This window comes from Schistocerca cancellata, chromosome 2, assembly GCF_023864275.1.
Source record: "Schistocerca cancellata isolate TAMUIC-IGC-003103 chromosome 2, iqSchCanc2.1, whole genome shotgun sequence".
Taxonomy (NCBI): Eukaryota; Metazoa; Arthropoda; class Insecta; order Orthoptera; family Acrididae; genus Schistocerca; species Schistocerca cancellata.
The window spans coordinates 277,090,689-277,117,760 of NC_064627.1; the positions used below are offsets into that span (position 1 = coordinate 277,090,689).

General features: G+C 43.6%; 1 protein-coding gene across 2 annotated transcripts in view; it reads left to right on the top strand.

Moving 5' to 3' along the window:
• The window catches only part of LOC126161612 (NFX1-type zinc finger-containing protein 1-like), a 251,498-nt gene that overhangs the window by 58,734 nt on the left and 165,692 nt on the right, over window positions 1-27,072 (top strand). For both annotated transcript variants that reach the window (XM_049917566.1, XM_049917567.1), the window contains one exon: window positions 7,733-8,052. In XM_049917566.1, coding sequence (XP_049773523.1) covers window positions 7,733-8,052 — 320 coding nt within the window. The remainder of the gene's footprint in view (window positions 1-7,732; window positions 8,053-27,072) is intronic.

The following is a 27,072-nucleotide window of genomic DNA, read 5'->3' on the forward strand; positions in this document are numbered from 1 at the left end:
TCTGTAAATGATAATTTTGTGTCATGGTGGTTGTTTCATATGCTGTACTAAATACTTGGCAAGCTTCTTCAAAAATGACAAACCTACATGTAAAATTGCTGTCTTACACAGTGCTATAAAATAAGTCATCAAATATATTAAGTAACTGCTAGCTGTAGCAGGCTATTTGTGTTTTCATTGCAAGTAATTGCTTCACATTTGTTTCATTTAAGAGTGTGCCTTCAGGAACAGAAAAATTGCAATAATTGGCAGGGCTAATGGATTTTAGAGATTGAGGCAGTCATCAGCCTGAAGGTTGATTTGAACATCAGTCCCGTGTTATGTGTTGTTCCATAAAGGGCAGTATGCTCTAACTTTCTCCTCTGTAAGAAATGACTCTGCCTGTCAGTTACAAGGAAACTTGCACCATTTTGCAGCATTGCATGCTTCACAGACCCAGAGCATTGTCAGAGAGAAACTCCTAGGTGCCGTAAAATGTCCTTAACAAACGACAAATTGAATTTGGAACCGTTGTATGATATATTTTCAGGTTGTTGCCCACTGATCTACCAAGCCATTGTCACTTCCTTATTCCACTGTAATCTTATACAAATTAAATATTCTGTGGCCTATAATCAATCTCATACTGCATCCTACAGATAGCTGGGGTAGAAGATATAACAGTCCAGTTTTCTTCACGATTTATCGCTGTCTCTTTTATTGCCTGCATTTTTGTCATTGTAATATCAAATACAGAAATTACCTGAAAACTTGTATCCAAAGTTTCCTTACAATGTGATGATGGGCTTATTCTGACTTTCTGAAGTAGAGATATGAAATACTATTAATATCAACCTAAATATTGTTATCAAAATTACAGTATTTTAAAACTGGCCAAGCTTTTTGTAAAGTAAGTTCCAAATTTAGTTTTTATGGTGCTTTTCACCGTAACAAAAGATCCAATTTAAGGATTTATTGTGCCTGTAAGAGATAAAGTGTGCTTTTAATGTATTGTACAAGTAATTAGGGGCTGCAGCTGTTGGAGGGTATGAGATATCTAAATCAAATATTCAGAGGGTAAATCCAGTTTGGAATATCAGCAATATTAGGAAAAAAGATTAGATTTCTACTCATCGTAAAGATGACATATTGAGTTGTAGACATCCACAACGAAAAGACTGTTTGTTACACATTTAGCTTTCAGCCAAAGCCTTCCTTAGGTAAGGACACACACTGACTCTCTCTCTCTCTCTCTCTCTCTCTCTCTCTCTCTCTCTCACACACACACACACACACACACACACACACACACACACACAAACACACACAAACGCACGCATTCACACTTTATGCACATGTGATCACCATCTCTGGCAGTTCACACTAGGATGCAATTGAGTGGCAGTATGGAGTAGGGCAGAAAACAGGGAGGGATAGCAGGGAGAGAAGAGCACTGTGTAGTGTAGTATGCAGGGACTAGATGAAGGCATGACAAGACTGCACAGAGTCAGAAGGCTGTGGGATAGGGAAGTTGGGGGGGGGGGGGGGGGGGATAGGACAGCAGCAGGGGTAGGGAAGGTGGGCAGGTGTGTTCGGCAGAGGGTGGAAGACAAAGGGGGTGAGGAGACACGAATAGGGAGGAGGTGATAGGACAGAGGGTGGGGGTGGGGTGGATGGTATGTGAACAATTGACTATTGCAGATTGAGGCTGAGTTAATTTTGGGAGCAGAGAATCTGCACAGGTCAAAAAAGCTGATGACGAAGTGGAAAATCCAGATAGCCTGGGTTTTGAAACAGCGATTGAAATCAAACATGTTATGTTCAGCAGCACGTTGTGCCTCAGGGTGGTCTGCCATGGTCTTGATCACACTTTGGCGGTGGCAATTCACCCTGGTTGACGGCTGATTGGTTGTGTAATGCCAATAGGAACAGCTGATTGCAGCTGAGCTGCTTTCACAGGTGGTCCGGGTTCTGATGGGGAAGGATAATCCTGTGACAGGACTGGAATAAGGAGTGCTGGTGGGTGGACTGGGCATGACTTCCACAGGGATAAGATGCCTGTGGTAAGGGGTTTGGGATTGGGAGTAGCATAGGGATGAACTAGGATGTTGTGTAGGTTGGGTGGGTGACAGAACACCACTTTAGGAGGGGCAGAAAGGATCTTGGGTAGGATCTCCCACATTTCAGGGCATCATCATAGGTAATCAAAGCCTTGCTGAAGGATGTTCAGTTATCTCAGTCCAAGGTGGTATTCGCTGATTAAGGGACCACTCTTTGCACATGGTTCTTACAGGAGATGGGAGGTTAAGGGTTGTGTGTGGGAAAAGGGCATGAGAAATCTTAGCAGACTAGATTTAGGGGTAGTGTCTGTCTGTGAGGGTCTTGGTGAGCACTTCAGCTTACTGGGGAAGGGGGCTCTTATCATTGCAGATATGCTGTCCCCAGACGGCCAGACTGTGTGGGAGTGATTTTTTTGTGCGGAAGAGATGGCAGCTCTCCAAATTCAGGTGCTGTTTTGTTGTTGGTGGGTTTAGTGTGGACAGAGAAGTGGATAGAGTTGTCAGAGAGGAGGAGATCAATGGAAAGGAAGGTGGCATGCTGGGTTGAGGAGGATCAAGCTATGTGGGTGGGAAAGAAGGTGTTGAAGTTATGCAGGAATGAGGATAGAATGTCTTGGTCCTGAGTTCATATCGTATAGATATCATCAGTCATCCTGAACCAGTCCAGGGATTTCAAGTTTTGGAAGGCTAGGAATGTTTCCTCTAAGTGGTCCATAAACAGGTTGGCACAGGAGTGTGCCACACTAGTGCCCATGGCTGTGATGTAATGCCCATGGCTGTGATGCAGGAGAAATGAGGTAATGGGTTTGGGGTCTGAAGGACATTAGGAGAAGTAATGTTCAGTAATGGCAAGTTCATGTACATGGGGGATGTTGGTGTGTAGGGAAGTGGCATTAACAGTGATTAGGGATGTACTAGGTATGGGGATGGGGTTGGTGGCAATTCGGTGAAGGAAGGTGGTTGTTAGTTTTGATATAGGAGGCCAGATTTTGGGCAGTTATGGAACTCCTTACCTCCAACTTTTCTTGACCATACCTCCCCGGGTCCCTTCCTAAGAACACCAAACTTTCAGGAGAAGAAAGGACAGCCATACTGAATCTCAAAATAAATCCTGAGTTATTCATCCAACTTGCAGACAAAGATTCCATCACTGTCATTATGAATCACAGTGACTACCTGGTGGAAGGCCTCTGTCACTTACCTGAGCCCTCTACCCATAAACTGTGCCGGAATGATTTTATCTCAGAAGTGCAACATAACCTCCAATCACTGCTCAAAACCTTAGGCCCTTCCCAGAACATCTGCCCTGGATCCATATGGCTCCTCACCCTGCACACTGACCTTGTACATGCTCCCCAAAATCCACAAACCCAACAGTCCTGGATGCCTCAATATAGATGGTTGCTGCTCCCTCACCAAACAATTTTGGCTCTCATTGACCAACACTTCCAACCAATTGTCCAAAATCTAGCCTCCCACGTCATAGATATTAATCACTTCCTTCACCGACTCTCCAACATCCCATCTCCTTTACCTACTCGTGATGTTGATGGCACTTCCCTATACACCAGCATCCCTCATGCCCCTTGTCTTGCCGCTGTTGAATACTGCTTTTCCCAATGTCCTACATACTCAAAATCCACCATCTCATTCCTCATACACATTGCTAACTTTGTCATAACATACAATTACTTCTCCTTTAAAGGGAAGGCATACAAACAAATCCATGGCACAGCCATGGGCACCTGCATGGCATCCTTGTGTCCCAACCTGTTTATGGGTCATCTAGAGGAAATGTTACTAGCTTCCCAAAACCTCAAACCCTGGGTCTGGTTCAGGTCGGTTGATGAAATCTTCATGATATGGACTCAAGAGTCAAGACACTCTATCCTCATTCCTTCTTAACCTCAACATCTTCTCTACCATCTGCTTTACCTGGTCCTCCTCAACGCAGCCACCTTCCTGGACGTTGACCACCTCCTCTGGTGGCTCTACACAACTCTGTCCACATCAAAACCACCAGCCAACAACAGTACCAGCACTTCAACAGCTGCCATCCCTTCCACACCAAAAGATCACTCCCATACAGCCTGGCCACCCGGGGAAAGCATATCTGCATTGACAAGAACTCCCTTTCCTCAGTATGTTGAAGGTCTCACCCATTCCTCTCTCTCTCTCTCTCTCTCTCTCTCTCTCTCTCTCTCTCACACACACACACACACACACACACACACACACACACACACACACTATCACACTATCCTCCAGACTTAGGCTACAAACAGATTTCCCTTGCCATATCACCACACCACACACCTTCAATCCTCCCATCTCAGCCCTGGAACCAATTACAAAGGAGAGTGCATGCTTCGTCACCTAGTACCAACCCAGACCAGAACAAATGAATCACATGCTTTGTCAGGGCTTTGATTTTTTATCACTATGCCCTGAAATGAGAGACATCCTATCAAAGATCCTTCCCATCTCTCCGAAAGTGATTTTCAGTCAACCACCCGCCCTCTACAACATCCTAGTCCATCCTTAAACCACTTCCAATCCCAACCCCAAACCCTTGCCATAGTGATCATATCTTTGTGGAAGACCCAGATGCAAGACTTGCTCAGTCCACCCACCTAGCACTTCCTGTTCTAGACCTGTCACAGACTTGCCCTTTTCCATCAGGGGTGGCACTGCCAGTGAAAGCAGCCATGTCTTATACCAGCACAGTTTTTTATATTGGTATTACTACTAAACAGCTGTTTACCAGGATGAATGGCCACTACAAAACTGTGTCCAAGAACAAAATGGACCACCCTGCGGCACAACATATGGCTGATTATAACATGCTTGATTCCAATGGCTGCTACGCAATGTGGTCCATTTGGATCCTCCCCTCCATTACCAGCTTTTCTGGACCATGCAGATGGGAGTTACTCTTGCAACACACACTCTGCTCAAATTATACTGGCTTCAATCTACAGTAACCTACTGTCCCCACACTTTCCACCCAACAGTTCCAATCCCCCCCCCCCCCCCCCCCCCCACTCTGTCCTGTCACTCCTTCCCTGTTCACGTCCCCTCATACCCATTGTGTGCTGCCCTCTGCCATCACATCCGCCCATCTTTTCCCATCCCTGCTTTTCTCCTATTTTGCTAGCCACCCCCCCCCCCCCCCCTCCCCACATCCCTACCCCACACCATCATGACACTGTGCCTGGTAGTCTTTTCATGCCTCCATGTAGTCCGTGCACGCACTGCCAGACAGCACTCGTCTTTCTCACACTCATATACCGCTATTGCTCTTCATTTTCTGCCCCATTCCAGATTGCCGCTCAACATAACAGTAGTATTCCGGTGCAAATTGCCAGAGATGATGATCATAAGTGTGTGAGATGTGGTTGTTTGTGTGAATGTGTGTACATCTTCTTTTCTGAAGAAGGCTTTGGCCAAAAGCTAAATGTGTAACAGTCTTTTCATTGTGGCTGTTTACTCGGTGTGCCAACTTTACGGTGAGCAGCAATCTATTCTATTCCTAATATTGCCAAAAAATAAATGATATCCATCAATAATGGAACCACTTTGTTAGAAGATGGGCCACAAAAACAGTGCATTTTTACATTTACATGTTTGTACCAAGATTACTTTTTGTGTTGTTCTGTTGTGAGTGCTTTCACTTCTGTATCTGCATAAACTCTTGGTCACAAAGGAGATTCTTGTCAATAGTTTGTAGCTCCATGGAGTGTTATTCATAATGATGGATTTCCCATGTCTCTGATAAAAACTTATTTTTGCCAGAACTTATTCCCCTGCTTTCTGATATTTTCAATACTTCTTGTGCTGTCTAGTTGAAAACTCTTAAAATCCTTGGGCTAGAAGTATAACTACAGTACAGAAAGTAAAATTTCTATACTCAGTGTCATTCATAGTTTTCACACCTTATAAGCTGAAATTCAAAAATTCATGCACTATGATAAATGTGCAAAGACAATTAAAAAGAAAAGGTATCAGTCTCAATCATGATGAAATATAGTTCATTGTGAGTAAGCCAAAAGTCATAAAATTGATATTACCTGCGAAAAGGTATCAGTCTCAATCATGATGAAATATAGTTCATTGTGAGTAAGCCAAAAGTCATAAAATTGATATTACCTGCGAAAAGTGATCCATCTGATTAATTGTGTAAATCAAAAAACATGTAATGTACGTGTGTTATGTTCATCTAACCTCAAACACATTTTTAAATGTTAAAAAGTGAAAATGCAGCCCTCAAATGTCCATAAAAGCAAGTTATTACATTGCACATTCACTTAAACAATTTCAAAGCCTGTAAAAGAAATTTTAAGTTGTATGTAGGGGCCACCAGTTCAAGTGCCAAAATGTTCAGAATCCATAACTTTGGTTGTAAATGCGCACCCCAGTGCCTATGAAATGTATCAAATCAATGAAGTTCTGCTGACAGTTTGATAGTCAGACAGTTGGCTATCACTAGTAGTTTGTGCGAACATCCATTTAGGAGCTCTTAACCATCACTAAAAACCCAACCAGTTGGCTCATCTCTACTCTTATCAGCTGTTGTTCATGCAGTGTGATGAATCTCAGTGTCCCTTAAAATGATATTTCTCCTTCACTTTCTATAGAGGGGTGGGGGAATAGGATGAAAAAGCAGATCATCCTGTCGCATTGCATATTGGTTTGCAGTGACAGGAGAAAAGAATCATTCCTTTCATATGAAGTTTCTGCTGATCTATCACTAGGTGTCAAAGAGGCTCCATGTTACTTGGAGAGAGACAAGAATGTGTCAGTGATGACACAGTTTTCTCCCCCTGACCCCTCCACCCTCATTCTTTCCCAAATAGTATCCTTCAGTGTTTGAAATAAGGTATTTATTTATCAGTTTGTAACTAGTTCATTCAGTTTTGTTGACTGCTATCTCGGAACAGAAAAATTTTTGGCCTGCAGTATGTATAAACATATAGCCATTTTTTAAAATGAAAAATTTAAGGACCATCTCCATTATGCCCTCACATATCAGTCTGTAAAAGATTTTGGTGGATTATCAAATGTGAATGTCAACTTCTTGAATCATATAGTTGCGAGTTGGCAGCAGGGCTATATGAAGGCACGGTGAGATAAGGCTCTGTCAAGGGTGCGGGCACAGGGAGGTGCAAAAAATGAACAGAAAAAAAAGTTGTATTCATTGCCAACACTGGACAAGTGACTTTTGATTAGAGTCCCTCCCCTGTACAGAAATACACATAATGGATGTATGAGTGCAGGTTGTACACACTTGGTTGACATCATGTGGAATTTTGGGCCTGGCCAGGAAGCGTGCTCAGATGGCCTATCAGTAAGACAACTGCTTGTGATAAGCAGGAAATCTGAGTTGAGTCCCAGTCTCGCACAAATTTTCATTGGTGTCATTCCATTATAATTCTGATGGTTGTCCATGTTCGCAACTTCTAATACATTTCATGGGTTCTGGTGCCTGTTGTGTTTCTATCTTCTGTTGAGGAAAAGAGCATTTAGCTTGAACAGTTGTTCCACAGTTGCTTCTACAGCTTCATTTCACCCATGTAACATCATGGGCTTTGACAGTTATACCAAGGGTGGAGGATTACTTCGGTATGGCTCTGATTGGCAGTGCATTGTAATTGTAATAGGCATAATTCAGATCACATTTTCATCTTTTATAGGTTCTTCAAGAGCCGCCTTACACAGGTTGTCAATATAGATGGGCGTGTTGTTGAGAGACTGACACGTGCTTACAACCTTTGGGAGCTTAACATTGAAGAACGATGGTATTTGTACAAATATTGGTGTCACTGTTTGCACTTAACTCTCATGAAAAGGGTGTGGCACTTACAATCAGAATACAAACAGCTATGTATGAGATACGATGAAATACGTGATATTGAAGATCTCAATATAATGCAAGATGCACTTGTTGTTGGCATGACAACATCTGGTGCTGCAAGGAAGCAACCTTTGTTGCAGGAACTCAAACCCCGAATAGGTAAGTAAAAAAAATTAGCTTTCATTCCTCTTTATTCAAATAGTTTTGCAGTTATTTTGTGGGCTTATCTTCAATTGTTAGCTGCTTGTAGTTGACAGGATAAGTTAAGAAGAATTGTCTTTCTGCAGATTTCAGACTAACTAGTTCTTTCTGAAGAATTTATACATGGAATTGATGGCTTTAGACATTGAATTGATGGCATTATGAATACAAGAGGCTAGATGAGTAAGATGTGATTATTTTTCTCAAAATGAAAACTCGAAGAGGACCAGTAATCATTGAAGTGGCCAAGTTACAGGCAGGGAAGTCTATAAGTTAATAAAGGTTAAGTAAGGGATAAGGCAGCTTAATAGTAACAAGCGAACAGATGTGATCATGAGGTGTGGAAGTCAGGTGAATTTATTGACAAATACTGGGTTCTGGGTAACAAATAATACAGTAGGAAAGCTGTTCAGAATATGAGAAATATTAAAGTAGTAAGCAGTCATTTTAGAAATCTGAGAATCTTGGCTGCTCCCTGACATGCTGAATTCAGTTCTGAGTTTAGGCACTTGTTGTTCAGTTGTTCATTCATTCATTTGTGCATTCAGCATATTCCATAGAATCCATCATAAAAGAACACATTCAGTGATGTGAAATGAGTAAAGCTGTAGAATGAACTATGGTTTGACATCTATTAACCATCTGTTTTTCCTCGTGCTATATTTAATACAGTAAAATTAACAGGAAAGGTGCTATGTGGTATGCAGATGAAAGAAACCTTCAATCCTTGATTCTAAATCATTAAATAATTTTAAACTATGAGAGTTACCCTCTGCCTCCCTTCCTCTTTTTTTATCTTTGTGTCCCCTCATCCTCACAGCAGATGGCTCCTTCTCATCTGTGGGTCTGAGTGACCTGCCCTTCCTTTCTAACATTCCCCAACCCATCCCTTTTTCCTCACTGAGGAAGAAATTAATATTTCCAAAAGTTAGGATAATAATATCAGTATTCAGTATTGTCATTATTCCATCCCAGATTTACCATTACTAGGATAATTTCATGCACTTTATGTGAGTATGCATCAGCAGTACTAAAACCAGTTTTTCTCCTTGAGGACAAACACTGGCCAGCAAATTGGTCATAACTTTATAGTTTTCCTTTTGCTGTCATTGAGTAATTTGCAAGAGTGGGTAATAAGTAGGGACAGGGAAAATGTTGTTTTATTTTATGAGTGATTTCAGTGGCCCTTTGGCTTTTGCTTGTCTGATTCATTATTTTATTTTAGTCTCAATTCACTTTTTTCAGTATTTGTTGTTTGTTGTTGTGGTCTTCAGTCTGAAGGCTGATATTTAATTACGTTTACTGAAAAGAACACAGTGCAGGTTAATGTAGCTCCACTGCATGGGTAACCAAAAACCATAGATAATACAACCTACACAGGCTTTTACTAGAAACTACTACTTACTGTATTTACAGTTGAAAACCCACTGCATTACTTACCCATTACTCACTGGAAACTGACAACATGTTCACCGAACTACACGTACTCTGAATCACCTACTTTCTTGTTCATTTTTCCTGTTACTGTTTTTTATTCACTTTTTCCGTATGAGACTTCTCGTATACCGGAGAGTCAAACTATAAGCATAATCAAACAAATTCTGTTATGCATATTCTAATATGTACACATTTCAGTGCCTTTGTGTGTGTGTGTGTGTGTGTGTGTGTGTGTGTGTGTGTGTGTGTTATAACGGGTTTTTCGATCATCTCATCTTCTCTCTCTTCATCTACTGAACACAATTTATTCACTGTATCCACGTCACTCAGCTTTTCAAATCTCAGTTCGTAGGTATCACTATTTAACCACCCACAGATGTCTTGGTCATCTACACAATTGCAAACTGAAATTTGTATTCAAAGGCGATACAGCTCCCTCAAAATTACGCACAAATTTGCTGAACCTGGTCACTTGCATCTTCCGAATGACAGTGATTTTGGGGATATAGAGAGGAAACTATGGCATTATCCAGAAATATTTGCCACAGAACAGCTTTTTTGTATTATTGAGAATGCCAGAGTGAAGAAAGGTAAATTTGAAGTCGTAAAAATGGATTGTAGTGACTTCAAAAATACTATGCTACTCAAAAAGCAATGACTAACAGAAAAGTAAATCTTTCTGGAGAAAAGGTTGAGTGGCTTAGGATTAAGGAAATGAGATTTGAAAAAGAGAAGCTGGGGATAATGGAGTACAAATATAGCCACAACGACATGGAAGAATACTCTTCAGTGAATTTAAATAAACGCTTAAAAGCTCGCCACTGTTCTCTCAGTCAAATTACATTACCTACACTGTATCCATTAGGTCACACTCTATGCCCTGAGAAACTGAAAGATATTCAGACCCTTCTAATGTGCATACCCCCAATATACCATGAATTCTATAAGGGTCTCAAAATGGCTGAAGTATCAGAAATGAGCAGTGACAGTAATAGAAGAAGATGAGTATTGAGGAAGCATAATCATCGCTTAAGTATATTCCAATGTTCTCTCCTAATTCCAAAAATTGCTTAATAATTGTGTATTACATAAATGCTGAAATTATATTTGTGTGTTTCAGTTGCCAAATAGATCTATATATGAATATAATACAGAAACAAGAAAACCTTACTTTATATTTTGTACTGAAGTGCATTAATGTGATGTGACAACAAAATAACCTAACGTACATGGATATTTTGCATTGTTTCTCTGTAGTTTTAAGTTTCAAGCTGTAATTAAATAATGTGCTGCAAGGCTCATAATGCTTGTAAAAGTTTTTCACACCCGTTATGCACCAGACCACATATATATTCATAAATATTTTTTAATAAATAAGTTGCTGTAAACTCTTTAACTTCAGTCCTTTATTTCTCAAAACTAACTAAATGTCACTTAGTTCATTCTGGTAAAAGACCACTCATATAAACATGGAAGCTATTCTGCCTTAAATGCAACCACAGTTAATTGGTGGTTTTTGGATTTTATACACCGCAGACATTCAACAAAATCAAAATTTGATAGTGGCATGGAAAGTTGTGTTCCCATTTAATTCTGAACAGATTTGTATTCCAACAGAATATCCACATTGATGAGACTTGAAATCCAAGATATATATTATGTCTTGGGGTTGAAGTAAGAATTGAGGCTGCGAATACAGAACTTGAATAGCTCTATGGGCAAAAGAGCTATAGGCCAAGTCTTAAGCTGTAACACAATTTGTTAGTTTCCTTCACCTCTGTCCTCCATCCCTCCCTCTCCCTCCCACTCTCTCTTTTCTCTCCCTCCCTCCCCCCCCCCCTTCTCCCCATCTCTCTCTCTCTCTCTCTCTCTCTCTCTCTCTCTCTCTCTCTCTCTCTTTTAAAGTTGCTTTTTAAGCTTCAAATATTCCTTTTCCCTCAATAAAGAAAGTTTTCAAGCTGTTCTAGCACAGAGTGCAGCTTTTGTGAAGTAAGCTATGTTGAACACCATTTGTATACAGTTATATCAGAAAAATGCTGACAGGCTCTTTATCAGGTATGACCATCATAAGAATGGAAAGTAATTAATAATTTTAAGGATATTCAATACATGCATGTGATCGATCCTGCATATCGATGTTTAAAATACCCTGATTTCATCACAGTATTTTGGCTGAGGAACACTGTGAGTTTCAAGATCTTAGTGTTTCCATAACTTTAATTGTCTTTCATATGCAGTGATAATCTTTCATGAGTAATTATCATTTTCTCTCACTATTAAATTTTGTTACTCAAAGTATTTAAACTTAGAAGCTGCATTCAAATGGTGTAATGAAATGATTGATGAACAGTTCTCATTTACAGACAATTTTATCAAAAACATGATGTAGAAACCTGTTAGTTACTGTCTGTTATTGGACGTATAACTCTTAACAGGATAACCAAAGCAAAACTATGCTGTCAAAATTTAAATGTAAAATTCCAGAAAATGATCATAAATGGAAATCAGTTGAAGAATGTAAGCATTATTTTTGTGAGAGTTATTGTGATACAACCTATATGAAGGATGATATTGGCCATCCCTGGAGATGCAGTGACAGTCATTATCTCTACACATTTCTAGAACTGCTAATCTTGAAACTTCAAGCTGATTGGATAGTGGCAGAAGAGTTAGCTCTATAGCAAACTGACATTAGTGGTGGTAATGTTAGGGTTAGACCAAAAGATTGGATTACAACCAAACTTTCCAAATCAGTGGGAAGATCAAATGCATGTCTCATAACATAAATTTAGTAGTCTCCTTTAGCTTCAGTGCTATGGATAGTGTGAATAAAATAATGCAGACAAACAAACATATTCAGAAACAGCCTGACAGTACAAGGCATAAGCTGCAAGATGAACCAGAAAGGAAAATGTAAAGGTGATTAAAAAGCTAATTTTGCTGGGTAGGGGAATATCAGAACTGGTGTGAAACTCTTTTGTTGACGGTTGTTACCAGGCAACTAGCATTTTTAAGCCTAGTGCAGAGCTTAGTGATGTCATCCAAGATTAAGGTGCTTAGAGGGAAGAATCCAGAAACTGGACAGAAGCAGAAATGATTAGTAAACAAAATAACACAACAAATAGAAGATTTACTTGACTTGGGTTTCTCCAACATACAAAGACTCTTTATGAATAATGTAGCATGAATCAGAGTCCAGCTATCAGAGGCTCAGCAAGGAGAGTGTCTCTGTACTAAAGCACAAATGATGGTGTTGGAACTGGAAGTAGACAGTGTGTGCGTAGTGTAAGATGGCAACATCACTCCAAGTGCAAATAGGTTGAGTGGCTGCCACTGGCCTTTTTATATTGCGGTGGCAGAGGGCACTCGTGGTACCCAGCAGCTGGAGGTGTGGCTCTGCTGACACACACCGTTGAGTCTGTCATATCTCGCCTACCACTGTCGGTGTCAGACGGAACCTTGCCATTCCGTTTCCAACCTGGATGCGCTGGGGGTGATACATGTGTGGGATAACACATTCCTCCTCCCCCACCCCCTCCCAACTTCCTCACTGTTCTCGTATTGTGTAAATGAGTGAATGGGTTGGAGGAGGGAGGAGAGACTAGATGCAGGGGGCAGTGAGGAGATGGGAGTCGACACCAAGGCTGATGTCAAGCTTCTGCACCCTGACGTACACCCTTAGCCTGCCTGGTACCAAGAAATGAAAAATCGGGCAGACGACGTGCAACTACATGCAGAGGTGGAGCAGTAAATAAAGACAGAGGCATCTTGATGACTGCAGAGGGATCCGAGGTGGCATGTAGGACAGCCACCAAGAAGAAAGGCCCATCCCAGGTGACAGTGGCTGTCATGATAGTGACAATCTTGAAAGGGCGTCGACTTCCATTGGTTCTGGGACTGGTGCCAACAGCGCAGGTTCCGTGGGAGCCGGCTGCAGCATGGGCTGCTGTGTCCCAGTAGGCACAGAATCTGAAACCACAAAGCCTATGGCAGGATCACACAATTCACATGGACAAATTGGATTCTGGTGGTGTCTCTGCAATCCTCATGGTTCCTGTAGGAGAAACGTAGAACATCCAATGGTGCCTCGCTCCCAGTGCCTCCATCTGCCATACAATCTGTAGAAGACCAAATCATTAGTGTGATACTTCGCCTGTCCGGGCTGAATGGCACCACCAGCCAGGGCAGGTGCAACAAATGAAGCGATGTGCGGTAGCACCGTCCATGTAAGAGCTCTGCTGGCAAAGGTCCATTGTGAGGCTGGGAGCGGTAGGAAGACAAGAATAACAGAGCTTGGTCCCCTGTGTGGGAGGCATGAAGTTTGTCCGTCTGTTGCTTAAATGTTCATACGAAATGTTAAGCATCACCATTGGATTGCGACTAGTCAGACTTAGCAACAACAAACTGAGGCCCATTGTCAGTCAGTCACAGTCACTTCATGGAAACTCTCGAGGCAAAAGATTGACAACAAGCCCTGGATTTTGAAATGAACCGAAGTAGAGTGAATAGGAGCCATGAAGGAAAACTTGCTGAAAGCATCAGTGATGACAAGCCAGCATGTGAAGTCCAAGTGCAAACATTTCCATGGTGTTTGAGGTTTGGGCCATTCAAAGAACTGCTGATACGGGGCTTCAACACAGGTATGGCACTGACAAATCAACCATTCAATTTGTGCACCCATACCCTGCCAAGTGTAATGATGTTGCACCAACTGCTTGTTGCGAATGATGCCCCAATGACCTTGGTGTAGCAAATGAAGCACGTGAGGCTGGAGAGCTGGGGGACTACAACATTTGACTTGCACACGGGCCAGCAGGAAGGTGAGAAAGAGATTCTGCATTGGCATGCTTACATGTGGGCAGATACACAATCTCATATTGGTGATTTGGCAAAAGAAGGGCCCAACCATTGCAGATTCTATGCTGTGTGAGTTGGGACTGACTAAGAAGGGCTAAGCAAAGATTGTAGAGGTTTATGGTCAGTCACCAAGTAAAATTTTCAGCCAAAAAGATACTGGTGACACTTAGTAATACCATAGACAATGACGAGAGTCCCCTTTTCATTTAAGTATAATTACATTGAGCTTTGTTCAACAACAAAGCAAAGGCAGTCGGCCTGTCAACACAACCAAATTTACATAACAAAACTGCACAAATGCCATAAGAGGAATCATTCACGTTCAAGACCACAGAGTTGCCTGGATCAAAATGAAAAAGGCATTGATCACTAAGCAAAGCAGGTTTAAAGTTCCGGAAAGCAAACTGACACCCTTGCGACCAAACAAAAGAAACATTCTTCCCGCACAAGCAATGCAAGGGAACCGCATCACTTCAAGCAGCTGTGAAATTTGTTGACTCTGAAACTGAGTTAGATGAGCTAAAGGCAGTTGTGGCATTGTAGCCTTTATCTATTAAGCAATGCACAAATACAAAGAGTGAAAAGAAAAAGTAGCTCAAAGAAAGCAAAAAGATATGCGAAAGCAGAAGCCACCGAACTAAGAACATAAAGAGCACAAGCAAGGCAAACACTGGGTATCCTGAACAATGAATAACAGCAATAAAAAAAAAAAAAACACAGTATAGGAGGAAGGAAAGCTTGAAGATTTGATGACAGTCACAAGTAGATAGTAGTACTCTTTGCCTGGGTTTGTTGTGTATGACTTCATACATCATGGGAAGGAGATGTGGACTAGAGAGTGGTGTGGCAACTGTCATCATAAGAAAGCTGGACAGGAGCAGAAATGATTAGCGAACTAGATAATGCAACAAACAGAAGATTTACTTAACTTTATTTCTCCAAGTGTAAGGAGACTAATTACAAATAATTCAGCATGAAACAGAGACCACTGATCACAAGGTCAACAAAAGCACAAATCGAGGTGTTGGAATCACGACTAGAACGTGTCTGCACAGTGTCATGTGGTGAAGTAGCTCCGAGCACAAGTGGGTTGAGTGGCTGCCACTGGCTGTCATCTGTCGGCATGATATGGAAACTTGCCATTCCATTACCAACCTTGATATCCTGTGGGGTTGGTATTGATACTTGATACCACAGACTGGATATGAAAAATTCCTCCAGATGGCTCATAAATAAGTTAGCATCAGACAAAGCTGTGAAGTATTTATGGCAGTACCATGGATTTGGCCTTCGGAAATGAAATAATTGTGGGTCAGGAAGTGGTTGGTTAGGAGCTTTAGTAAAGAGATGGTGGTTTGGTGCAAGTACGGCATTGGGAAACGTAATGTTCCATGGTCGCAAGGTGATAATAGGACAGGAGTTGTGGAAAGGTGATGAAGGATATGAGCAGTGTCTTGAATGTAGGGTGGAAAGTTATGGACAATTGTTTGGAGGTGTTGGTCAAAAAAGATCGAGGTTCGTTCTGTGGGAGCATTGTACCCAGCCACAATGGGACGACCAGTGGGGTTGGGTTTGTGAAGTTGGATAGTAGATAAAAGTGCAGGGAGCTGCTGATATGAGGGGAGAGATAAATTCAGGTGTCAAGTTTTGGGAAGGGCCTAAGGTCTTGAGGAACTGCTGCACACCATGTTGGACATTTGGGATGAGATCATGGTTTTGATGTTTGTATGCAGAGGATTCAGAAAGTTGGCTGAGGCCCTCAGCCATGTAGTTGCTGCAATTCATGACCACTGTGGTGGAGCCTTTGTCAAAGGGAAGGATGATATGGTCTGGATTATTTTTCAGGTTATGTGTAGTGCGTGTTACACCAGAGTAATGTTGGACTCACTGGGGAGAAATTTAAGAAATGAAGGTGAGGTAGAAGTGAGGAACTCCTGAAGGATAACCAGGGGATGACTGTATGAAAAGGGAGGAGCATCATGGTTGGATGGAAGTTGTAACTGTTTTAAACAAGGTCTTGTGTGGGTTGTGGTTGGCTGTTGTTGGGGTGGAGGAAGCTTTTGGGGATGTGGAAGGTGGAGTAAGTCAACAAGGCATAATCGAGAAGCTGTGAGGGACTGGTGGGGTGAGTGGACCAGAGTGGAAGAGTGAGGGGCAGATGGAGAATCATATGGTAGGATTAATGACAGCCTGAGAAGCCAATTTTAATGGCAAGCCCATTAGGTGGGATACATTGTATCAGACAAAATTTCAGAAAGAGAATGTGTACCTGGAGTTTTGTTAGGGCAAAGGTGAATTTTCGAATTGGCGGAGGTAGAATGAGCAGGGATCATGGTTTAATGGTCAGGAGACAAAAGGACAGTCTGAAAAAAGGTTAAAAATTACGAGATGGAAACATATGGTGGAAGTGTTATAAGGTAATAAATAGTAGATATTTTGTAGAGAGATACATAGGAAGATACATGGAAGGTCAGGAAATGTTTTGTAAGTACATACATTCAATTGCAGATTGATGTGTGACATTGAACATGTGCAATTGTACAATGTGGCCTTAAATAAACATGCACGGTCAGTAGTGGAGTAATGTAAAATTCACCATTGCCCTAGCTAAACTCCGAGCATACATCCTCTTTCTGAAATCTTGTAGAGCACTTGGTATTCCATCTATTGTGCTTACCTTTAAAATTGGTATCTCGAGCTGTCACCTTTTCCAATTCAATCTGTTCCAGACATTCACCAGGCCCTTCTGCATAGTCATATGATCCAAGCTCAAACTATACTACACAGCCTTTACTCCTTTCTCAAAAACCTTTTACTCAATGACCACAATTTTCTTGATTCCCATTGCAATAGAAACTCTTGCCCTTCAACAGCTGGAGCATTATTCCCACTACCACCTGAGTAATCTGTCCCAGCTACTCCTTTCTTATGTCTGCATAGAATTACCTATAGCCAAGAAAGAGGCTCCTCCCCCTCCACTACTCCCACCGCCCTGTCAAGCCCTCATAGCTCCCCAAACACGCCTAGCTAACTTACTCTACCATCCATATTCCGAAAACCTTCCTCCACTTTTCATGAAACACATGCTTCGAAACAACCATCTTGTAACACTGTTGTGAAACTCGGCCAACACTCTGACCACTGCAGATTCATGGTACTCTCTAAAGGACTCGAGTTCAGCCATAAACCTAAATTCAACCATGATGGACTTGTAAAGGACCTTCTATCCTCTACACATTATCTGCAGTGGAAACATTTCTTCATCATGGTTTCCACAAACAGCAAACCAAAACCCTGCATCAAAACTTGTTTAAAACAGTTTCAGCCTCCCTACAAACAAGACCGTCCTTCCTTTCCACGCAGTCAACCCCTGGTTATCTTTCAGGAGTTCTTCATATCTAACGTGACCTCATTTTCCATTCCTAAATCTCTCCCCGGTGATATCAACATCCCTCCCATGGAACACACAGTGGTACATAATCTGAAAACCTATACAGATCTTACCACCCTTCCTGGAGACAAAGACTCCACCACATTGGTCTTGGACTGTAGCATCTTCGTGCTGAGGGTTGCCTCCAAATTTCTGACAGCACTGCATCCTAAATTTACAACCATGATCCCATCCAGAAGTTCAATATGCCCACCTTTAGCTCCTCTAGGGCCTTAGGTCCATCCCAAAGCATGACACCTTAATCCATCTCCCTCTTCACACCAACAGCCCCCTCCATTCCTACCTTTCACTTACTCACCAAACTCCACAAACCCAACCCCACAGCCGGCCAGGGTGGCCGAGTGGTACTAGGCGCTACAGTCTGGAACTGCGTGACCGCTACGGTCGCAGGTTCGAATCCTGCCTCAGGCATGGATATGTATGATGTCCTTATGTTAGTTAGGGTTAAGTAGTTCTAAGTTCTATGCGACTGATGACCTCAGAAGTTAAGTCCCATTGTGCTCAGAGCCATTTTGAACCAACCCCACCGTTTTCCCAATGGCCGTCCCGTTGTAGCTGGGTTCAATGCTCCCACAGAACAAACCTCTGCCTTTGTTGACCAACACCTCCAAACTATTGTCCGTAACCTTCCATTCTATATTGAACACACCACTAATGTCCTTCACTGCATTTGCGCACCTCCTGCCCCATTACCACCAGAAACACTGGGGATATGATGTCCTTATATACCAACCTCCACCATGCCCATGGCCCTGTGGCCTTGGAACACTTTCCCATTGTCCTCCTTATACAAAACTCCCACCTCTCTCCATATCCTCCAAGCCAACAATGTCCTGACCAATTGTTTCACTTTTGAAAGCCAAATACGTAAACAAATGGGTCGTACTGCCATGAGTATTTGTATGGCACCATCCCATGCCAACTTATTTATGGACCATGTGCAGTAATTCACTCAACATCAAAAACCCCTCGTCTGGGCCTGATTCATGGATGACTTCTTCATGACTTGGACTAATGGCAGTGTCAATCTTTGCTCTTTCCTCTATAAGCTTAACGTCTACTCCCTAATACACTTCATCTGGTCCTTCTCAACACAATGGACCATCTTTTTAGAAGTCAATCTCTGCCTTTCAGGAGGCTTCATAAATATGCCTGTTTATATCAAGTGCACGAACCACCAACAGTACCTCCACTTTGGCAGCGGTTACCCATCTCATGTCAAAAAGTCTTTTCTATACAACCTCGATACCCTTGGACACTGCATCTGCCCTGAAAAGCAGCATTTGTCAAAATATACCGATACCCTTCCCAGAACCGTTATTGGCAGACCATATCCTATCTAGCTCCTCCATAAGCAAATCATCTGTGCCATCTCCTCCTCTGACACCAGTAACCCCATTAACCAGACACTGACCAACACTCCTCTAATCAATCTGGCCTTGAAATGCTCAACCACATCCTTCACTGGATCTGTGACTACCTCTTGTCGTGCCCTGAGATGAAGGAATCCTACCCCAATCGTCCAAAGTAATGTTCTGTCACCCACCCACCCAACCTACAGAATATCCTTGTCCTTCCCTATTCCAATCCTGCTCCCAATGCTGTGCCCAATTAGTAATTTCCTTGTCGTGTGCGCCGGTGCAAGACCTGCCCATACGTCCACCCATCACCTCATATTGCTGTCCAGTGCCTACACCTCCTCTAACTTGTTTCCCATTGCCTCAGCTTACCTTTTCCCTCCTCTTTTTCTGTCCACACCAGTTCTTCCTTCCCCATCCAAGTTATATATTGCCTTCTTCCACCACCCTTCCTATCCCTTGCCTTTTATGTGGGTGCACTTTCTTCACCCCCCTCCCCCCCCCCCCCCCCCTTTTTCTATCCCGTACATGGTCTGAACTCCTTTTGTCTTGTTGTGCAGCTCCTAAGTCATCTGTCGAAAGTCTTGCCTCACACTATTCTGCTACCCCCTTTTGCCTTTTGTGTTCCTTCCTGACCACCTGTTCCTTCCTGACCTCCTCCACATCTCCATCATGTCAGGAAACTGCTTTCAGTCACCGATGTTCAATAATTAATCTTGTTGCTACTACGGGCTTGTGTGTTAGGTTGTTGATGTGTTTGTATGGGAATGTGTTTACTCCTATTTGAAAAAGAGCAAGAGCTTGAAACCTAGTGTTAATTATTTTCTATTGTATGTTTCTGTGTGCCATGCTACAGTCAGTATTAAAATGTGCTAACTTGATAGGAAACTTTTAAGCTATATTTGTAATCATTCAGTGCCTCTGAGCATATTTCCTGGCAGGCTTGAATACACAGTAGTAATACCCACCTGTAAAACTGATAATTACCAAGCCACCTCTAATAAACTTGTTTCACCCTCCTTAGTTTCATAAGTTGCTGAGAAAATGATCTTAATCACATTATTGATTCATTATCCAGAGAGAGCTTGTTAACTGCCTCCGTTTAGCTTTCATGAAGGATTCCCTTACAAAGAAAGAATGCTTTCACTTTTGGGTATTGTGCATCGTAGCCAAAACCTTTTATTGTGTGGACCACAAGATTCTACTTGACAAACAAAACGCGAAAGAACATATCTTAACACGAATGCAATCTTAGCTGTGTAGCAGAAAACAGATACTTCTATTGATTGACTGCGATATAAGAATGGAACTATGGGAACAGGATCAGTAATCGGGATACAGAAAACTTAATTCCCACATATGTCGTAGCTCGTATATATTTACACTTGACACTGCATCCATACAGAATGAAGTGTAACAAAGAACTGGCTAAAGTAAAGTTAAGTTGGAGGATCGACACAGAGCACTTAGATTTCACAGATATTAAGTTTCATGGTCGATACAAACTATTGACACCACACAGACACACCCCCCCCCCCCCCCCCCCTCTCCTGCAGTGCGGAGTACTACATGTGAGGGCGTGCAGGTGTTGACGTCTGTGCGCGTAGGCAGGTGCACCACAGGTACTTCCATCTCAAATTAGGTGGGTTGTGCATGCGGAGCGGCGAGAGGCAGGTCCACTTCGTAGTCAGTCAGCCACCGTGGCTGGATGAGACGGTGGCCAGCCCGGGACTAAGCAGGCAGGGCAGTCGACGGCGTGGTGGAGGCGTGCGTGGCCCTTAAGTGGATCGAGCTGCCCGTAGAAATGAAAGCACATAGAGATGCTCGGTCACACTCGCGCGGGAGTGTGTGGTTGTGTGCAGTGTTGGCGTGTAAGCGACCGTCCGATGGCGGGACCTCAGTATCTGTCAAAAGAATGAGCGCTCGGCCATCGATTATAATATAGAAATGTCGTTCTCTCGGTGCGGCGGCATGCTGCAGGACAAACTGATTGTAGATGTGTGTGTTTCCAACGTTGGAGGTGAGGGAGTGAAACCTGCACAGGGTGAAACGGGGCGAGGTCGGGAAACCAGTGAACGGTGACGAACAGTCTTCGACGGAAGAGGTGTGCGGTGAGGTTGATGGGAGCCCGTCTTCGATCTTGATCAAGGATGGATCATCTACAGAGTCCGACTGCGGCGGTGTGAGACCATCAGGGTCGGCGAAAGCCAGTTTCAGGCGATGCAGAGAAACTGTCTGTGTGCGGTCTTTAATCATGATATCGAAAGTCATGTCCACCTGCCGGAGGACCTTCTGGGGGCTAAAATAAGGAGGTTGAAGAGGTTGCCTAACCACAGCATGACGTGGGAGCAGTTGGAGAGTGAGTGACTGATGGGTGGGTGCAAACACATTTGTTGAAAATGTGTGTGCATCTGGCTAATGAAGTCTGGCGAGGGGGGAAGATCCTCACTAACCTGGGGAAGAATAACTTCCCCCAGGAGAGCTTCCGACCAGACACAGTGATGGCATTCAAGGGCCGTTTTGAGGGTGCGGTGCCATCTCTCCACCAACCCATTGGTTTGTGGGTGATAGGCGGTAGTGTGTATTTTTTTAATACAGAGGATGGTGAAAAGGGAGGATTCGAACTGTCGACCCTAATCGGTGGTGACAGTGGTCAGGCACCCAAAACGAGCGATCCACGAGCCAATGGGCCTTGGCTACTATCCCGGCCATAATGTTAGGGAGAGAGACAGCCTTGACCCAGCAAGACAAACGGTCGATAGTTGATAAGATATATCTATGGCCCTCCTCCTAGGAGGAAGAAGCCTGGTCAGATCACTATGTATGTAACGGAATCGTCTAGCGGGAATGTCAAACTTGCCCAGAGGCGGGGAGGCAAGTGATGCAGCTGTGTGCCCAGGTTTGACAAACCCGTTTGATATTCTTCCGAACAAAACGTTAAGACACGAGACGTGTGGTGGCTCGAACGCCTGGGTCGGCTAGGTTATGCAGGGCATCAAAAACCTGTCGGCGAAGCCTGGGTGGGAGCAAAGGGCGTAGGGTATCGGTTGAAGAATCACACCACACCTCGTTGAAACTTGTTTTGTGAAAACAAGTGATGTTTGTGGGTCTCGTAGGAGTGCCTGAGGATCTTCGTCAGAAGCTTGGAGGGAGGCCAGATCAGAAAGATCAACGATGTGGGAAACAGCACTATCCATGAGAAGAAATCTGCAATGATGTTATCTGCACCCTTGATGTAACGGACGGTCATTTTGAATTGAGAAACCAGGTCAAAGTGGTGGTAACATTGAGGAGGTGGGTCCTCAGGTGGGTTGTAGTGTGCTTGTGCCAGTGGTTTGTGATCGGTGAGGACGAAAAACGAATGTCCCTCAACGGTGGGGCGGAAATGTTTGATTGCCTCGTAAACATCAAGGAGCTCTCTATCAAATGCAGAATATTTTCTCTGAGCCGTAGACAGTTTCTTGGAGAAGAAATGAATGGGAGAAACCGTGTCGCCATTGCGTTGTTGCAGCACTGCCCCCACCGCGATGTCGCTGGTGTCTGTAGTGATGCATAACTCGGCCAAGGGGTCGGGGTGAGCGAGTGTCACAGTGTGAGCTAAAGAAGTCTTCAGAGCCTTGAAGGCCTCTAGCATCGGAGCAGTCCAAGAGTCGGGTTTGATACTGGAAGTTTGTTTGCCTGGTAGCGCATCCGTCAGGGGTGCCTGAACAGAGGCGGCGGAAGGCAGATGGCGACGATAGTAATTGATGGTGCTGAGGAAACGTCGTAGCTCTTTGTAAGTAGTCAGGGGCGGCAGAGACGTGATAGCCTGCACACGAGATTTGGGAGGCTGTATTCCGTCAGCGGAGACGGTGTAACCTAGGAAGGAGACTGACGCCTGGCACAACTGTAACTTGTCTTTGTTGACCTTGACACCGTTGGAGTTCAAAGTCTGGAGGACTGTAAACAGATGATTTTCATGTTCCTCCACTGAGCTGCTGAAAATGAGAATGTCTTCCAGATAAGCAAAGCAAGATAAGAGTCAATGAAATGTTGCCACATTTGCGCCGCATTCTTTAGGCCGAACGGCATGAAGTGGTGTTGGAATAAACCAAGTGGCGTGATAATAGCCATCTTAGGAATGTGTTTCGGCGTCACGGGAAACTGGTGGTAGGCGCATTTACAGTCAATAACACTGAAAATTATAGCGCCCGATAACATAAGAGTGAAGTCATTGATGTTCGGCACTGGGTAATTGTTCATGACGGTATGAGCGTTTAAGCGTCTTTAATTGCCACACATTTGCAAAGTTCTGACGTATTTGGGGACGAGGTGGATTGGTGAAGACCAGTTGCTGTCTGAAGGTTGCAGAACACCTGCCGCCAAAAGTTCATTAATCTGCTGCCGGGTCGCATGCAACTTGTTAGGGTTGAGGCGTCAGACCTTATATCTAATAGCAGGGCTGGCAGTGGTAACTATCTTGTGTGTCGTTCCATCAGTGACGGAAGAACCTGAGAACTGCTCACGAGATCGGTTAACGTCCAGGCGCCGAGTCTTCGGACGAGTAGGGCGCGATAAGGCATAGCCGTTAGCATGAGTGGGGAAAGGTAGCACGAAAGTCACAAGTCTCTTACGGGAGTGTGGCGTGTGCTTGTGTGGAGGGGGTGAGTGCGTGCAGAGCGCTGAGCGAAGGGGAACAGGCGGCGACTGTCCTCTGTTAACCTTGCACTGGACAACCAGTGCGGGCGAAAGCAGTTCTGGCATCGCACGTGGGCCACAATGGCTGCTGAGTCATGTGGCCGATGAGTGAGAGAGGGTGAATGTTTATCAACATGCACAGTAACTGTCAGAGAGGTGGGCATGGTCGCAACATGCACGCCACTGTCATTAGCAGCACTGCTTGAAACACACGGCACTGGATGAGGTGAGCGCGACTGGGTGGTTGGAATGTCACACACAAGTAAAGTCTGTGGACTAACGTGGTGAGAGTTAGAGCTAGGCTCGGCCGAGCAATCTTGTTTAGGTGGCGGCGCAGTGGACTGCAGTTGCAGAAGCGAGGTACGAGCCACAACAAGCTCGCTGTAAGTGGATGCAATGCATTGTTTCAGTTTCTTGTCCTGGCAGAGTTACGGCGCCGTGTCGTATTCTGACAGTAGGTCGGTAATGCAGGTCACAATGTTGCCTGCGAGGGCGGAGCACTTGCGTATGGTATCGTATGTTACTGTGGAAACTGAGCGTTGCACATAGGAGCAGGTGCACGGTATGTGAGTGTTCGTAGGATGGTGGAGCACTGAACACTGTACGATGTTTGGAGATAGTTTGTAATGAGATAAAATACCCATACCAAGGATCGATTCATTGATGTCGGCAATGTAGAACATCCGCGGAAAATGTAGAGAAGGAGATGGGGTCACCGTACCCTTTACTGAGCCTGAGGTAGGTAACATCGATGTGTTGACAGCTCATAGAAGTTACTTCGTCTGTGGAGAAGTGGGTGGAGCCATTGAAGTAGGTATGGTCGACACGTCAACACCAGTGTCGACCAGAAAAGCTATACCTGACGCAATGTCAGTCACATAGAGACGACCACTTGGCCCGGCGGATGAGTGAACGGAGTGTAATGTAAGGGGATGCCTGTTAGGTTCCCCGCAGGACTCGGCGTCTCTTAATTTGGCGTTTGGGTGTTGGCATGGCAACCTGCACTCCTTGGCTTCATCGCCACTTTGTGGTACCAGCAGAAAGGGTGAGGTGGAGGTGGAGACTGCAACAGCAAGGGCGACTTGTCTTTGTTGATTTGTTTCGGTAAATAGAATAGTACGTAAGGTGCGTGGGCGATCCTGGAGTGCTCGGACAGGGGCGGGAGCTAGCAAACGCTGCCAGGAGAAGTAGACGAGGTGATGGCAGAGTAAGTCCTTCCTCTGCCGGCCAAAGGTTGGTATGAGAGGGCGGCTGTGCCTGCGTTATCGTGAGAGCCTTGAATCGTCTCGCCACATTCCAGGCTGTTTCCTTCTCATATTTTCTCACAGGCATTGCAACATTGCCTGATGGTACCATTGATTAACAGTTTGCCCCTGTGGGACAAATTCGTGATGTGAACTAATCCTTCAAAGTTAAAAGAAAAGTATCAGCATAGCTTTGACATTTGACCTGGCCTGACCTTTTTGGTCTTGGAGCACCTTTCCCACCTCACAGCAAAAATTGATCCTTGGTCTCAACATCAGAACCATAGACTCACATCTCGCCACCAGTTGTGATTCTCTTAATGAACATCTCATTCCATTTGTCTGATCTAAAAAGTTCTTCACAGATTGTGAGGTGAAGGTCTTTCTGGTTTTGGCTCATGAGCCATGGGACAAAATTGGTAGCAACACAATGTATTTGAAGATGTTGTGTTGGAATTTCATGACATGATCCAGCCAAAGTGTTCCATTCTTCTACAATCTTTCAGACAGTGAGTCTTTCATTGTCACGAACAATTTCATTAACATTCCTGACATGAACGTCCTTGATAGATGTCAAAGGGCGTCCTCAATTATGGTCATCTTTAACTTCCATCTGGCCATTTTTAAACAGTGTAAATCATTCATAACACCGAGTATGGCGTAAACACTCATCACCGTAGGCTTCGTGCATCATTTGATGTGTGTCTGTAAAGATTTTTTTGAGTTTCATACAAAATTTAATGCAGACACGTTGCTCCTCTAACCCTACCATCTCAGAATTTGCAAATTGTGTGACACAACCCCACTTGACAATAACTAACAGACATACAACTATGAAACTTCCAGCAATTATACATTAAATACGGGTGTGTGCAGCAATGCCAACTGCATTTTGCTCCAACACACCATTGGCATGAAATTTGCAAATGTTATGGAATTTTGTGAACAGATCTTGTATATCTAACATTAATCCAATTTACACATAAAATTACTCATGTATGACATTGTACGTATCAATTCTGGTTTCAAAAATGACGTGGTCTGAAAAATAATCTCCTCTCACTAAGCATTATCCACAGTAATAAAACTATTAAAATTGTTATTAAGGTTTTAAATTTAAGCTTTATGTCCTCTACTCATAATAAAATTCTTACGAATTCTTCCAATTTTTTCAATAACTATTTTCAAATTCTGACTATGAATCTTAAATGTGACAGTAGCAAAACAACAAATCTCACTTCTTATCTTTCCAGCCACAAATTCCCGCAAAAACAACACAATAGTTGTCTTCGGTGAAAAGCTCAGCATGTAATAACAATGATATGAAAAGAATAGATTGCTACTCACCATACAGAGGGCAGACAGGCACAGAGAAAAGACTGCTGTACACTTAAGCTTTCAGCCAAAAGGACTTCTGAAGTAGAAAACACACACACACACACACACACACAACCAATGTCTCTGCCTGTTGTAGCCAGACTGCAACTGCGCCTGATGGGAAAAGCAGTCTGTGGGTGGTAAGAGTAAGAATGAGACTGGGGTGGGGTGGGGGAAGGATAGCAGGGAACGTGTGGGGAAGGTGTGGTGCTGCTTGCAGGAGAATACTGGGATGTGGTGGGGATGGTGTAGGATTGCTAGATGGAGTCAGGAGGGGGGGGGGGGGGGAGTGTGCAGAAAGAAATGTAGAGAAGGGAAAAAAGATTACTGGGTGCTTTGGGTAGAATAGGATGCTGTGTAGTGCTGGAATTGGAGCAAGGAAGAGGATAGGTAGGTGAAGGACTCTGCAAGGGAGGTTGAGCCAGAGTAGTTATGGGGACTCAGGATGTATTGTGGGGAGAATTCCCACCTGCACAGTTCAGAAAAGCTGGTGTTGATACGAAAGATCCAGATGGTGCAGGCTGTGACGCAGTTATTGAAGTGAAGCACATTGTGTTGGGCAGCATTTTCAGTGATT